The sequence below is a fragment of the Phaseolus vulgaris genome, chromosome 7 (genome assembly GCF_051622355.1).
Source record: "Phaseolus vulgaris cultivar YP4 chromosome 7, ASM5162235v1, whole genome shotgun sequence".
Classification (NCBI taxonomy): Eukaryota; Viridiplantae; Streptophyta; class Magnoliopsida; order Fabales; family Fabaceae; genus Phaseolus; species Phaseolus vulgaris.
In genome coordinates this window covers 44,764,091-44,776,154 of record NC_143504.1, presented here as the reverse complement: position 1 = coordinate 44,776,154, position 12,064 = coordinate 44,764,091, and the positions used below count along the sequence as shown (strand labels likewise).

General features: G+C 32.2%; 1 protein-coding gene across 1 annotated transcript; it reads right to left on the bottom strand.

Annotated features, from left to right (window-relative positions):
- Positions 1-4,558: 4,558 nt before the first annotated feature.
- LOC137828811 (cell division cycle protein 48 homolog) lies at positions 4,559-8,710 on the bottom strand. Its single transcript, XM_068635524.2, has 9 exons — positions 8,508-8,710; positions 8,244-8,409; positions 7,934-8,162; positions 6,911-7,677; positions 6,604-6,825; positions 6,407-6,478; positions 6,040-6,321; positions 5,510-5,869; positions 4,559-5,042 (listed from the first exon to the last, which is right to left on the bottom strand). The coding sequence occupies exons 1-9, from the start codon at positions 8,534-8,536 to the stop codon at positions 4,734-4,736; spliced, it is 2,436 nt and encodes an 811-aa protein (XP_068491625.1). The 5' UTR covers positions 8,537-8,710; the 3' UTR covers positions 4,559-4,733.
- Between the last annotated feature and the right edge of the window lie 3,354 nt (positions 8,711-12,064).

The window sequence follows — 12,064 nt, the reverse complement described above, 5'->3', positions numbered from 1 at the left end:
CTTGATCAGTCTTGAGAGATTATGTATTCATGCTCGGTTGCGTCATTCTAGTCTTGCCAAGATGCAACAACTTGTTCCAAGTTTGTCTAATGTGTCTAGTTTATCGTGTGAGTTGTGTCAATTAGGGAAGGACATTCGTAGTTCTTTTATTAATAGTGTCTCACAATGTGTTTCATCTCCTTTTGCCTTAGTTCACTCTGACATTTGGAGACCAAGTCGTATTAAGTCTAATTTAGGATTTCAGTATTTTATTACTTTTATTGATGATTATTCAATATGTACTTAGGTGTTTTTAATGAAAAACTGTTCTGAGTTGTTTTCTACATTTCAAATATTTTACAATGAAATTAAAAATTAATTTGGAATTTCCATTCGAATTTTGCACATTGATAATGGACGTGAGTATATTTCTCATTCTCTTAAAAATTGTATGGCTTCTCATGGTATTCTTCATAAAACTTCATGTGCTTATACACCTCAACAAAATGGGGTAGCCGAGCGCAAGAATAAACATCTTGTTGAAACAACTCATATTATTTTAATCCATGGTGATGTTCCTCAATGTTTTTGGGTAATGTTGTTCTTAGTGCATGTTATCATCTTCAGTTTTAAATGACAAAATTCCTCATTCTATTTTATTTCCACCTGACCCTTTCCCCTCTTTACCTCCCAAAGTTTTTGGGTCCACATGCTTTGTTCATAATTTTAGTCCTGATCTTGATAAATTATCTCCTAAAATGTGTCTTTTTAGGGTTTACTAGATCGCAAAAAGGATATAAATGTTTCTTACCTTCTCTAAACCGCTATTTTATTTCAGCAGATGTCACCTTCAATGAATCTTCCCTTTACTTTAAGTCTTATATTTCTCCTTCTATGTCTTCGTCTAATCAAGTTAATATTCCTCTTGTTGTGCCTAGTGCACCTATAGATTCACCACCGCTACCAACTCTTCAGGTGAATAGTTATCGTCAAACGTCTCATCGTCCCTCAGATGAATCTCTTCTAATGGCAACACCTCACGCCCCTCCGACTCCGAAAGTTAAACTTGATCTTCCTATTGCTATCCATAAAGGTATACGTTCTACCCGTATTCCATTTTCACATTATACTTATTTGAGTTACCATAGACTATCACAACCCTTTTATAGCTGCCTTTTGTCTATTTCTTTTGTATCCATTCCAAAATTTGTTGGTGATGTCTTAGCTCATCCTGGTTGGCATCAGGAAATGCTTGAGGAAATGAATGCGCTTCAGAATAATGGAACTTGGAAACTTGTTCCTTTACCATTTAGGAAATTTTTTGTTGGTTGCAGGTGGATTTTTGCTATCAAATTGGTCCATATGTACTATTGATCGTCTCAAAGATCGTCTTGTGGCTAAAGGTTATATCCAAATTTTTTATTTAGACTATGGTGATACTTTTCTCCAGTGTCAAAGATGGCTTTTGTTCGCTTATTCATAGCTATGGTTGCTTTTTAAAAATGGCCTCTTTATCAACGGGAGGTAAAAAATGCTTTTCTTAATAGGGATTTGCAGGAAGAAATTTATATGAAGCAACCTCCCTATTTTGTTGCTCATGGAAAGTCTTCAGGATTGGTATGCCGTCTTCGCACAATTTTATATGGCCTTAAGCAGTCTCCTAAGGCTTGGTTTGGAAAATTTAGCAATGTTGTTCAACAGTTTAGTATGACTCATAGTGAAGCATATCATTCAGTTTTTTATCGTCACTCGAGTGTTGAATGTATCTATCTTATAGCATATGTTGATGACATTGTTCTTATAGGAAGTGATCACCATGTCATCTCACAAGTAAAACAACACATTTGTCAACACTTTCAGACCAAAGATCTTGGCAAACTCAGATATTTTTTGGGGATTGAGGTAGCACAATCCAATACTGGTATTGTCATCTCTCAAAGAAAATATGCATTGGATATTTTGGAGGAAATTGAGTTGATAAATTCTAAATCTATCCATGGATCCCAATGTCAAGCTTCTACCCGCCTTTTTCAGATCCTGAGAAATACAGGAGATTAGTTGGAAAATTTAACTATCTCACTATTATTCGTCCTGATATTTCCTTTGCAGTCAGTGTGGTGAGTCAATTTCTTAATTCTCCATAAATGCATTCATTCGTATACTAAAATAAATTAAAGGCTCTCTTGGAAAAGGTTTGTTATATGGTCATAAGAAACACACTAAATTCGTTTGTTATTCAAATGTTGATTAGGCAGGATCTCCACCTAATAGAAGATCAACTTTCGGTTATTGTGTCTCCATTGGTGATAACTTGATCTCTTGAAAGAGTAAGAAACAAAGTGTTGTGGCAAGATCTAATACAGAAGCATAACATAGAGCTATGGTTTCGACTACTTGTGAGCTTATTTGGCTTAAACAATTACTTAAAAATTGAAATTTGGAGAGGTCACTCAAATCACACTTATATGTGATAATCAGGTTGCTCTTCATATTAGCTCAAACCAATTTTTATGAAAGGATCAAACATATTGAGATTAATATTGAGATTAATTGTCATTTCATTTGAGAAAAGATTATATGGGAAGATATCAACACTGAGTTTGTTAATTCAAATAATCAATTAGCATAATTTTTTACTAAACTTATGAGGAGGATTGATTACATAACAAGTTGGGTACATATGATCTATATGCACCAGCTTGAGGAAGAGTGTTAGATATAATTAGATATTATGAGATATTATAGATATTGTTAGATATTTCATATTTATATAATGAACCTTTCCTATGTAAATATAACCCTATGTGTTTAATATATACAAAAGATTTACCCTTTCTATGTAAATATAACCCCACTATGTAAATATAATCCTGTGTGTTTAATATATATAAGGAATTTATCCTGTTTTTTCTTTTCTTTTAATATTATGTAAAAAGTGTAGAGGATGTTTTTTCGTGGTCCTTGGAACCCAAATTTGCCAGAAACAATTTGTTGCAAATTTGATGACAGATTTTCACCCTAGCTCCTAAAATAACTTTTTACCATACAACAAATTTTCAACTATACCAGTTCCTCGTGGTGGTAGTTCACCACACGATTACAAACAACCAGTGGCTTCAAAGATAGCCACCTAGTTCAAAGAAAATTCTCTACTCAACAAACCTTAAGTTTTTATCACGCTGTTCTTGATCGGCATGATATTCCTTCATAACTTTCTATTCTATTGAGCTCTAGTTAGATTGTCTGTGATTGAGTGAAGTAGCTTCTGATGTCACATTGTTGGAGAGATCTGCTAATAATATCAAGGCCTCTTTCATCTCAAGACATACATGATGCTTAACTTGGATGTGGGCTCTTTCAACGGTTGTAGAACCCTTGATGTTGGAGGTGATGGTCATTTTGGTTTCCATGGCTTCTCTAGTAACAAATACGGGAGAAAAGAGAGAGATGGTTGCAACAAAATAAGGTTGCACAAGTTTGGAACTGAATGACATGAGGATTTAAAGCAAATATTGTGTTTATAACTGAGGAAAAATGATAACTTCAAGAGTGACAACTAGTCAAGTTTAACTATGTAAATTAACTAACGGTGAAAGTTGCACAATTTATGCAAAAGCAGTCTTTCCCCAAGCAGCTGAAGACAAAAAAATTTAAAAATTTTCAAGCTTCAAAAGAACCTCAAAAGTTTCTCTCACAAAGAAAGTTTACTTGGAGAGATTTATTCTTCAAGAAAACAAAAAATAAATATTTAAACAATTCCATTTTCATTTAGTCCAAGGATGTCTTACCTGCACAAAGAGTTTTATTTATTGAGAATTATAATCCTTGTAATATCACTTTTAAATATGGAAAACCAATGGTGTTAGTCATAAAAAATAATCTGTATCAACGCAAAAAAATAAATCAAAATGTTACAAGGATTTAATTTTTATAAATTTGATTTTAAATAGCATTACTTCTAAAATAAGTCCAGGTCAAAGAATTAAGAGTGGTCTCTTACAAATAGTTAAAAATAAAATGGGTGGAACTAATGATACATTTTATTCCTTTTCTATTAACGCCATTATTATGCATATAAACTGCAGTACAACGTCCAAAATATGGAATGACATTAGAGCTTAGCATCTCAGTGACATCAAACCTTTCTTCGCAAGACGTTAAAACCATTAAGAATCAACAAAAACTGTGCGTCATCGGCACAATCAAATTGTGAAGGAACTCAAAATACATCTAGCTCAGAAAAACACCTCCAGAGCCAAGAATAGATTAAACAAGCTAGATACAACTCAATCAACATAGTAATGATGTCAAGCAGAATATACCTACACACACGTATGTGTGCGTATATCTATATACACACACGTATTGCCCTGTCAATGAGTACATATCCTATTATTTATCCAGACCCTATTAAATAATTGTTCACATAAAGATTTGTTTTAATGACAGTAAAAGTCATCATAATAAGTTTTTAAAAATTATTTTGGTAGACGATAGAGTGCATGAAATTCACTCAAATAAATTAGAAGTCATAACTTTAAATAAAACTAAGCTCTCTCAAATGTACTTTAAAATCTTCTTTTGATGTCCAATTAAATCTTTCCATTCAAAAGAGGCTTTTACCACAAGAACAATAACCTTATACAAAGGATGACAAGAATAAATCCACTGGAAGCCTGACTTAAGACAGAAAATGAGAAGTAAATAAATTTGCATCATTATCGTTCATAATTCAAGCAAAAGCTAAGGTACGTCTAACTGTAAAGATCATCTTCATCAGCTCCACCAGCACTTGCAAAAGGGTCGGATGCAGCACCAGCACCTGCTCCAGCACCACCAGTGCTGGTATCTGAAAACCTGAACTCGGATCCAAACCCTCTTGACTGCTGCAATGTCTGCGCAAATGCCTGGTACTTGCGAATGTCAGCATCACTTACACTCCTTCGTGCATACTTCATTGACTCCTCAAAATGAGCTGCCTTGATCTCAGCTACCTCTTCCTCTTCAATATCCTCTTCCATTGCCTCAGGGTTATCTCTTTTCCTCCTCTCTCTCTCGATGTCCTGCCAAGATAATAATAGCTCAAAAAATCAGCTTCAATCTGAACGCGGATAAAAACATTTCGAAAAGTGATAATATCAAATTCTCGAAAAAGCTGTTTTGACTGTCTAATAATATTTGTAATTTATTGAAAACCACGAGACTAGTTAAACTAACAATTATTATTTCCAATAAATTTCAACCTACCCTGAAAACTGTTAAGAATTGTGCTGTATTAACATTTCTCAGATAGTCAATAATTGTCATTGCCACGGCACAGTAGTGAATAACACAGAAAAGGGTGTCCCCCAAAAGTTTACCTTGTCAATGTTCTCTCTTATAGCATACTTTTGAACAGTTTCTAATATAGGTTGATAAATTTCAACACTGGTCAACAGTGTACGGTTTTAACATTCCTCAGATATTTCATTAATTATCATTGCCAAGGAACATAGTGTGAATAACGAAAAAAGTGTCCTCAAAAGTTTACCTTCTCAATGTTCTCCCTTATAGCATACTTGCATGAACGCTGGCAAATTTCAGTAATATCTGCACCACTGAAGCCTTGAGTATACTTGGCAAGAGCTCTAAGGTCAACATCTTTTGAAACAGGAGATTTTCTCAAACAAGCTTTAAATATCTGATGACGGGAATCCTCATCTGGGAGTGGAATATAAATCAATTGATCCAGACGGCCTGGTCGCAGAAGAGCAGGATCTATAATGTCTGGTCGATTAGTGGCCCCAATGATGAACACAGTTTTCTTCGCTGACATACCATCCATCTCTGTAAGCAATTGATTCAAAACCCTGTCAGCAGCACCACCAGCATCTCCTACACTGCTGCCTCTCTGCCAGATTAAAAACCCACAAGTTTTAAACACAACTAACAACACAAGACAATTACAGTAGTCTTACAACTAATTAGCCAGGTTGTAATTTATTTAAATGCAGTAACATCTTTGATACCAGTAACTTTTGCAGATGTCAATCAAGCCATAGATTATAGAGTGGTACAAACCTGAGTTGCAATAGAGTCAAGTTCATCGAAGAACAGAACACATGGAGCAGAACCACGAGCTTTATCAAAAATTTCCCTCACATTAGCCTCACTTTCTCCAAACCACATGGTAAGCAGCTCGGGACCCTTGACACTGATGAAGTTAGCCTGACATTCATTGGCAATAGCTTTTGCCAAAAGGGTTTTACCACAACCGGGAGGCCCATAGAAAAGAACCCCCTTCGAAGGTGACATTCCAAACTTCTCAAATTTCTCAGGGTGTTCCACTGGATATTGAACCGTCTGAGAAAAATAAAATACATTAAACCTATTATTCAAATGAGAGAAAACATGTAGAGATATTTCTCAATTCAGTAGCTCAACTTACCTCTTGGAGTTCTCTCTTAACATTTTCAAGACCACCAATATCTTCCCAGCTGACATTGGGCACTTCAACAACCTGGTTCATTAATAAAACCAATGTTCGCACATCAAAGTTTGAATGGTGTGATCACACACACGAGTGTCAACCAAGGAGGAAAGAAAAGGAGGATAAAAACTACGAGACACTAGTAAAATACTTACGGTTTCTCGGAGAGCAGAAGGATTGCTTGTTCCAAGAGCAGTCTGGAAATGCTCATTTGACACTGCCATTGAGTTCAGTATCTCAGCATCAATGGACTCATCCTCCAAGTCAATGACGTCCATTTTCTCTCTGATGCATTGAAGTGCAGCTTCAGTACACAAAGCAGCCAAATCAGCACCAACATATCCATGTGTGTCCTTAGCGATCCTTTCTAAATCAACCTGCAAATAATACAACAGACATAGTTCACATAGGTCAGACATTCATATCAAAACACAACAAAAGGAAGAAAGGATTCAATCTTACATCATCAGAAAGCTTCATATTCTTTGTATGTATACGAAGAACCTCAAGGCGTCCAACCTCATCTGGAACGCCAATATCTATCTCCCGATCAAACCTCCCAAACCTCCTAAGGGCAGGGTCAATGCTATTGGGACGATTTGTGGCTCCAATAACAATTACATGGGCACGGGATTTAAGACCATCCATGAGAGTCAACAGCTGGGAAACAATTCTCCTCTCAACTTCCCCATGAGTCTTCTCCCTCTTTGGAGCTATCGAATCTATCTCATCAATGAAGATAATGGAGGGTGCATTCTTCTCAGCTTCCTCAAATGCCTTCCTCAGATTGCTTTCACTCTCACCGGCAAGTTTTGACATGATCTCAGGGCCATTAATGCAGAAAAAGAAAGCTCCAGTTTCGTTTGCAACAGCTCGAGCAATTAAAGTCTTACCAGAACCAGGGGGTCCATATAGAAGAATTCCTTTAGGTGGCTTGACACCAATAGATTTGAACAACTGTGGATGCCTCAATGGCAGTTCAACCAGTTCTCTAATCTGTGCCATCTGCTTCCTAACACCACCAACATCGTCATAACCAACCTCGTCTAACCGATTCTCATCTTCCCTTTTAACGGGCTCTCCCTCACAGAAGATCTCAGTGTCAGGAGCAACAACACAATACTCTGCAGGATCGGTTTCAATAACCTTGAACTCCACACTTCTCATACCCCCTCTCACAAGGAACAAATCACCTTTCCTCACTGGTCTATATGCCTCAAGGAAATAAGCTGAAAAAGTAAAACAGATAGTTGGGTTATCTTAATTATAGAAAAAAAAAATTACTTGATTAAGCACCATCCTCATACAGCTTCTACGATGAATAAAAAAGACTACTCCATCATAGTTTTCAGATATTGCAAACATAAACATATGTTCTAATTTAAGATAAAAGTCCATCCACACAGAACCCAAGACCACTAATTTGAAAATAATAGAAGCATTGCGAAAATATGTAATGAACGAACAGTAAGTAATTCCACTCACGCTTCAAGTAAGCATCAAAGAGATTCCCAGTAACTCCCTCAATGGTGTCATCTACGGGAAGGATGTGCACTCTCTTTCCGTACTTAACATCAGGGCATGGGTGAACGGAAACAACGTCACCGAGTCTAACCCTAAGGTTATTCCTGACGACCTTGTTCATCCGTATCTTGGGCTCTTCACAGGTATCGTCGGCAAGCGCAATACAGACCGTATCCTTCCTCTTCTTCCCCTAAACGACAAAAAACAGCACAAAACGGTTATAAAAAGAACTCAAGTAAAATCCAAACCAAAAACCCCTTGGGTCGTTCACCTTGAGAAGAATTGTGTCACCGCGGAAAAGCTGGAGCTTATCCATGGTGTCAGGGTGGAGCGCGACGACGGAGTTGTCATCATTTACGGCTTCGTCAACGACGAGTCGATTGGGCGCCTTCTTGCGCTCCAAGATCGCAGTACTGAAATCTCTCTTTGTTCCCTTACTGAAGCAAAAAAAAAAGAATGAATTAGATTTAGAATCGGTGGGAAGAGAAGATGATCGATCGAATTATTAAGATCTGATGAGAACGCAGAAGCTTACGCATCGGAGGACTCGGGTTGGTTCGCCATGGAATTGAAGAGATTTGAAAGAGAATGGGAAAACAAAGGGATCTGAAATTGAAATTGGGACTTCGGTAGGTCACTGGATATTTATAAAGTGCCTATTTCTCTTAGCTTCTTTTCTTCTCGCTCAAGAAGCCTCGATATCAAGGTCTTTTTTTATTATTAAATTAGTTATTGGTTACTTTATTTGAATCAAGTATATTAAGAATATGTAGAATAATAATAAAATTTATTATTTAAAAATTTCGAAAGTTCTAGAATATTTGAGATATTTCTTACTCGATTATATATAAGTTTTTGTTTTGACCGATCCAACATTTTGAAATTGATTTAAAATTTAAAATAATCACAAATCTGGTATCTGGAAGAACAAGTAAAAAAAGTAATGAAAAATATAAGTGAGCAAATGTCTAATTTAATGTAATAATGATTTGATTATCTTAATAATTTAGGAGATTTTTTATTATAACTGTTTTTTTATAAAAAAAAAAAAAATACCGTGTAACCACCCTCTATCTTAGTGGACACAATTAATTATTGATTTTATTTCACTAACGGAATATAATTTTATATATAATTTTGATATATATAAAAAAAATTATTAGTTTTTACGTGTATGTATTTGCATTTTTTTTATCATTTATATATATATATATAATATTAAAATTTAATTAAATAAATATGAATACAAATAAGAAGATACATAAATTATCTAAATGCATCTATTAATATATTTTGATAAACATAACCAATATAATACTTAAATTTATAAATGTGATGCAATTTACAAATATAATGTAATAAGATAAATTTACATATGAATATGATAAAAGAACTTTAAAAATATCACTCAATATAGTTTATTTAATTATAAGTAAAAAATATATTAAACAAATTCAAATTTATAACACAATAAACATAATTATATTTAAATAATTACGTTATTCTCAATGTATTTTGGTAATTTTTTTTTTTAAACTAATATATTGTTATTTCATAGAAAGTTTAAAATTTTAAATGTGGAGTAGTTGGAGTAGTTTTAGTGATATGTGAATTTTTTTTTCATATCTTATTCTTAAAAATTATAGTTCTTATTTTTTTTATTATTTGTATATATTATAGATTTAAGTAAAATTTTATAAATATCTTATAAATGTAATTTTTTTATTTTTATAAAATTAGTAAATTTAAAATTTGGTTTTATTAATATGAATAGTTAAATTGCATGATTTTTACTTAAAAATTTAGAGATTTTGGATCATATATAATAGGATCTGTCAATAATTTAAATAAACGACAATTATAAATAAACTAATATTTAAAATCAAATAAAATATTATTATCACATTTTATATTAAGAGTGTGGATTTATAATTTATTTTAATAAATACAAATTATATTATATCCACATATAAAAATGATTCATTTTTATAAATAAACTTTAAGAATGATATTATAGTTTAGTTTTATTTTGAAAACTGTTTTTCCAAAACAAAATTATATAAATAAATATATAAAAATTATTTAGATTTTCTCTTTCTCCTACTAAAAATTTGTTGCTCACAAAAACAACTTTGTGTTTTTTCTTCTTCCACTTTCTTTATGTCTTTTTGTTACTTTTTTATTTATTTATTTTACTAATTCAATTTTTATTTTTCTTATGAAAATAAAATAAATCATAATACTTAGCAATCTACCTTTTTTAATCTTATAAGAATATGCAAATAATAAAATAATAAATAAAAATAATAAATTTTTAAAATTAAAAGAATTATGAATGATAGGTTTTATATCATTTGATTATTGTTATAATTTAATTAATGAAGATATTTGTTAACAATAATTTTATTTATTTTGAATAATATGCAGAAAAACATCTCAAATATCAATCTTTATTTTTATTTAGTCTTCCCTTTAAAGAATAATTTAATGTTTTTTTCTTTAAAATATATATATATATATATATATATTTTGATATTTAAAAGATACGAATACATATATCTATATTTTATTTAAATAAATATCAATACACATATGATAATATATAATAATAAAAATAAAAATGCAAATAGACATGTGGGCATGTGTTTTTGCTAGTTTATTATAAAACTAATTCAAAGTTGAGAAATTCAATTAAGTATTAATAAAATTATTAAAAATTTAATTCAATTAAGTATTAATAAAATTATTAAAAATTTATTGAATGCTTGTAATATATGATAAGTTGAGATTTTCAAGAAAAAATGATTTTAAGCTCTTATTAGATTATACAATTTTAAGCTCATACAAAGCATTTTCATTAGAGATGTTTAGGGTTGTCGACAATTACAATGATCTAGTTGTAATTATTAGTTTGGTAATAAAGCTTGATCTATGAATTATTAGATTTGTCTTTTGTCTTTTTTTATACAGAAGGATGCACATGAAAAAGCATGCTAAATTTTTAATAAAGAACAATGGGATTTTAATAGCAATTCTCATTCACAGAGGCTATAACTTCAGAAACATTCACTCTTTTTTGACAAAAAGGAAAATAAATAATTTCACTATGGAGCCGTTTCTTAGTACTTCATGTCTGATATTTCTGAGTTTTTGTCATTTCTCCTTTTGTATTTAACTGAAGCTAAATGGACTTGAGCTCCAGATTTACTGTTAGGTTTCTATGGATTTTTCTCTGGTTCATTGCTCCAAGGCTCCTAGCTATTCAGAAGGTTTTTCAATTTCTATTATGCTGACTAACTAGAGAGCTTTGATGTTTTTTATATTTCGTTTTCACATTTTTAAATATCTGTTTATGTTAATATTTTATCCTCCTGCAAATTTTATATATTAAATCTTTGTTTTTTTTTTAATTTTTCGACATTAAGAATATAATTCTTGCTCTATTGGTCAAGGGACCAAGCTATGGCTCCCGGGTAAAGTTCTGCTTGCTTTTGAAGATGATGGGTATTAAAAAATTGGGGTTAGGTTTGAATCAATCATAATCATATTTTATTTTTATTTTTTTTATCAACAATAAATAAATAAAATAAAATGGGACATTCCAAAGATGTCTCAACCCTTACAAAACTCTAAAAATAAGTTTCTTAGCACTCTACTAACTAAAGATCCGATAAACATTATACTACAAATCAAGAAAAAATCACAAACAAGATATAGAAATCCAACAAATACAGTTACATCACCCATAAAAAAGCCAATCATAACCATAACAACAACCCTTACCAACCAGGCACGGACCAATACCACATGTGGTGTGAAAGTCAATGGACTCCAAGAAGGAGATTTCATAGTGATGTACTTAGATGTGAAGTGTCGCAAATACGTAAGAGCATTTTTTTTATTTCCAGTTTTCATTATCTTAACATGTTTTGAGGCATAATATTTTTAAAAATATTTTAAAATTTATTTCTTTATATTTATGTTTTTATCATTCAAAAGGTTGAGAATTAAGTGGTGGGATTTTGTTTTAACTTTTTTAAGACAGATGATAAGAGGAGTGAAAGAGGAGTAAACATTTGTAAAGAATAGTCT

What these genes read in the sequence shown, in the direction of transcription:
- LOC137828811 (XM_068635524.2), bottom strand. Translation starts at nt 8,536, where the DNA reads ATGGCGAACCAACCCGAGTCCTCCGATGC. An exon ending in ATATGAAGCTTTCTGATGAT is followed by an intron (nt 6,826 to 6,910) that starts GTAAGATTGAAT and finishes TATTATTTGCAG; the next exon opens with GTTGATTTAGAAAGGATCGC. An exon ending in TTGACTCTATTGCAACTCAG is followed by an intron (nt 5,870 to 6,039) that starts GTTTGTACCACT and finishes TTAATCTGGCAG; the next exon opens with AGAGGCAGCAGTGTAGGAGA.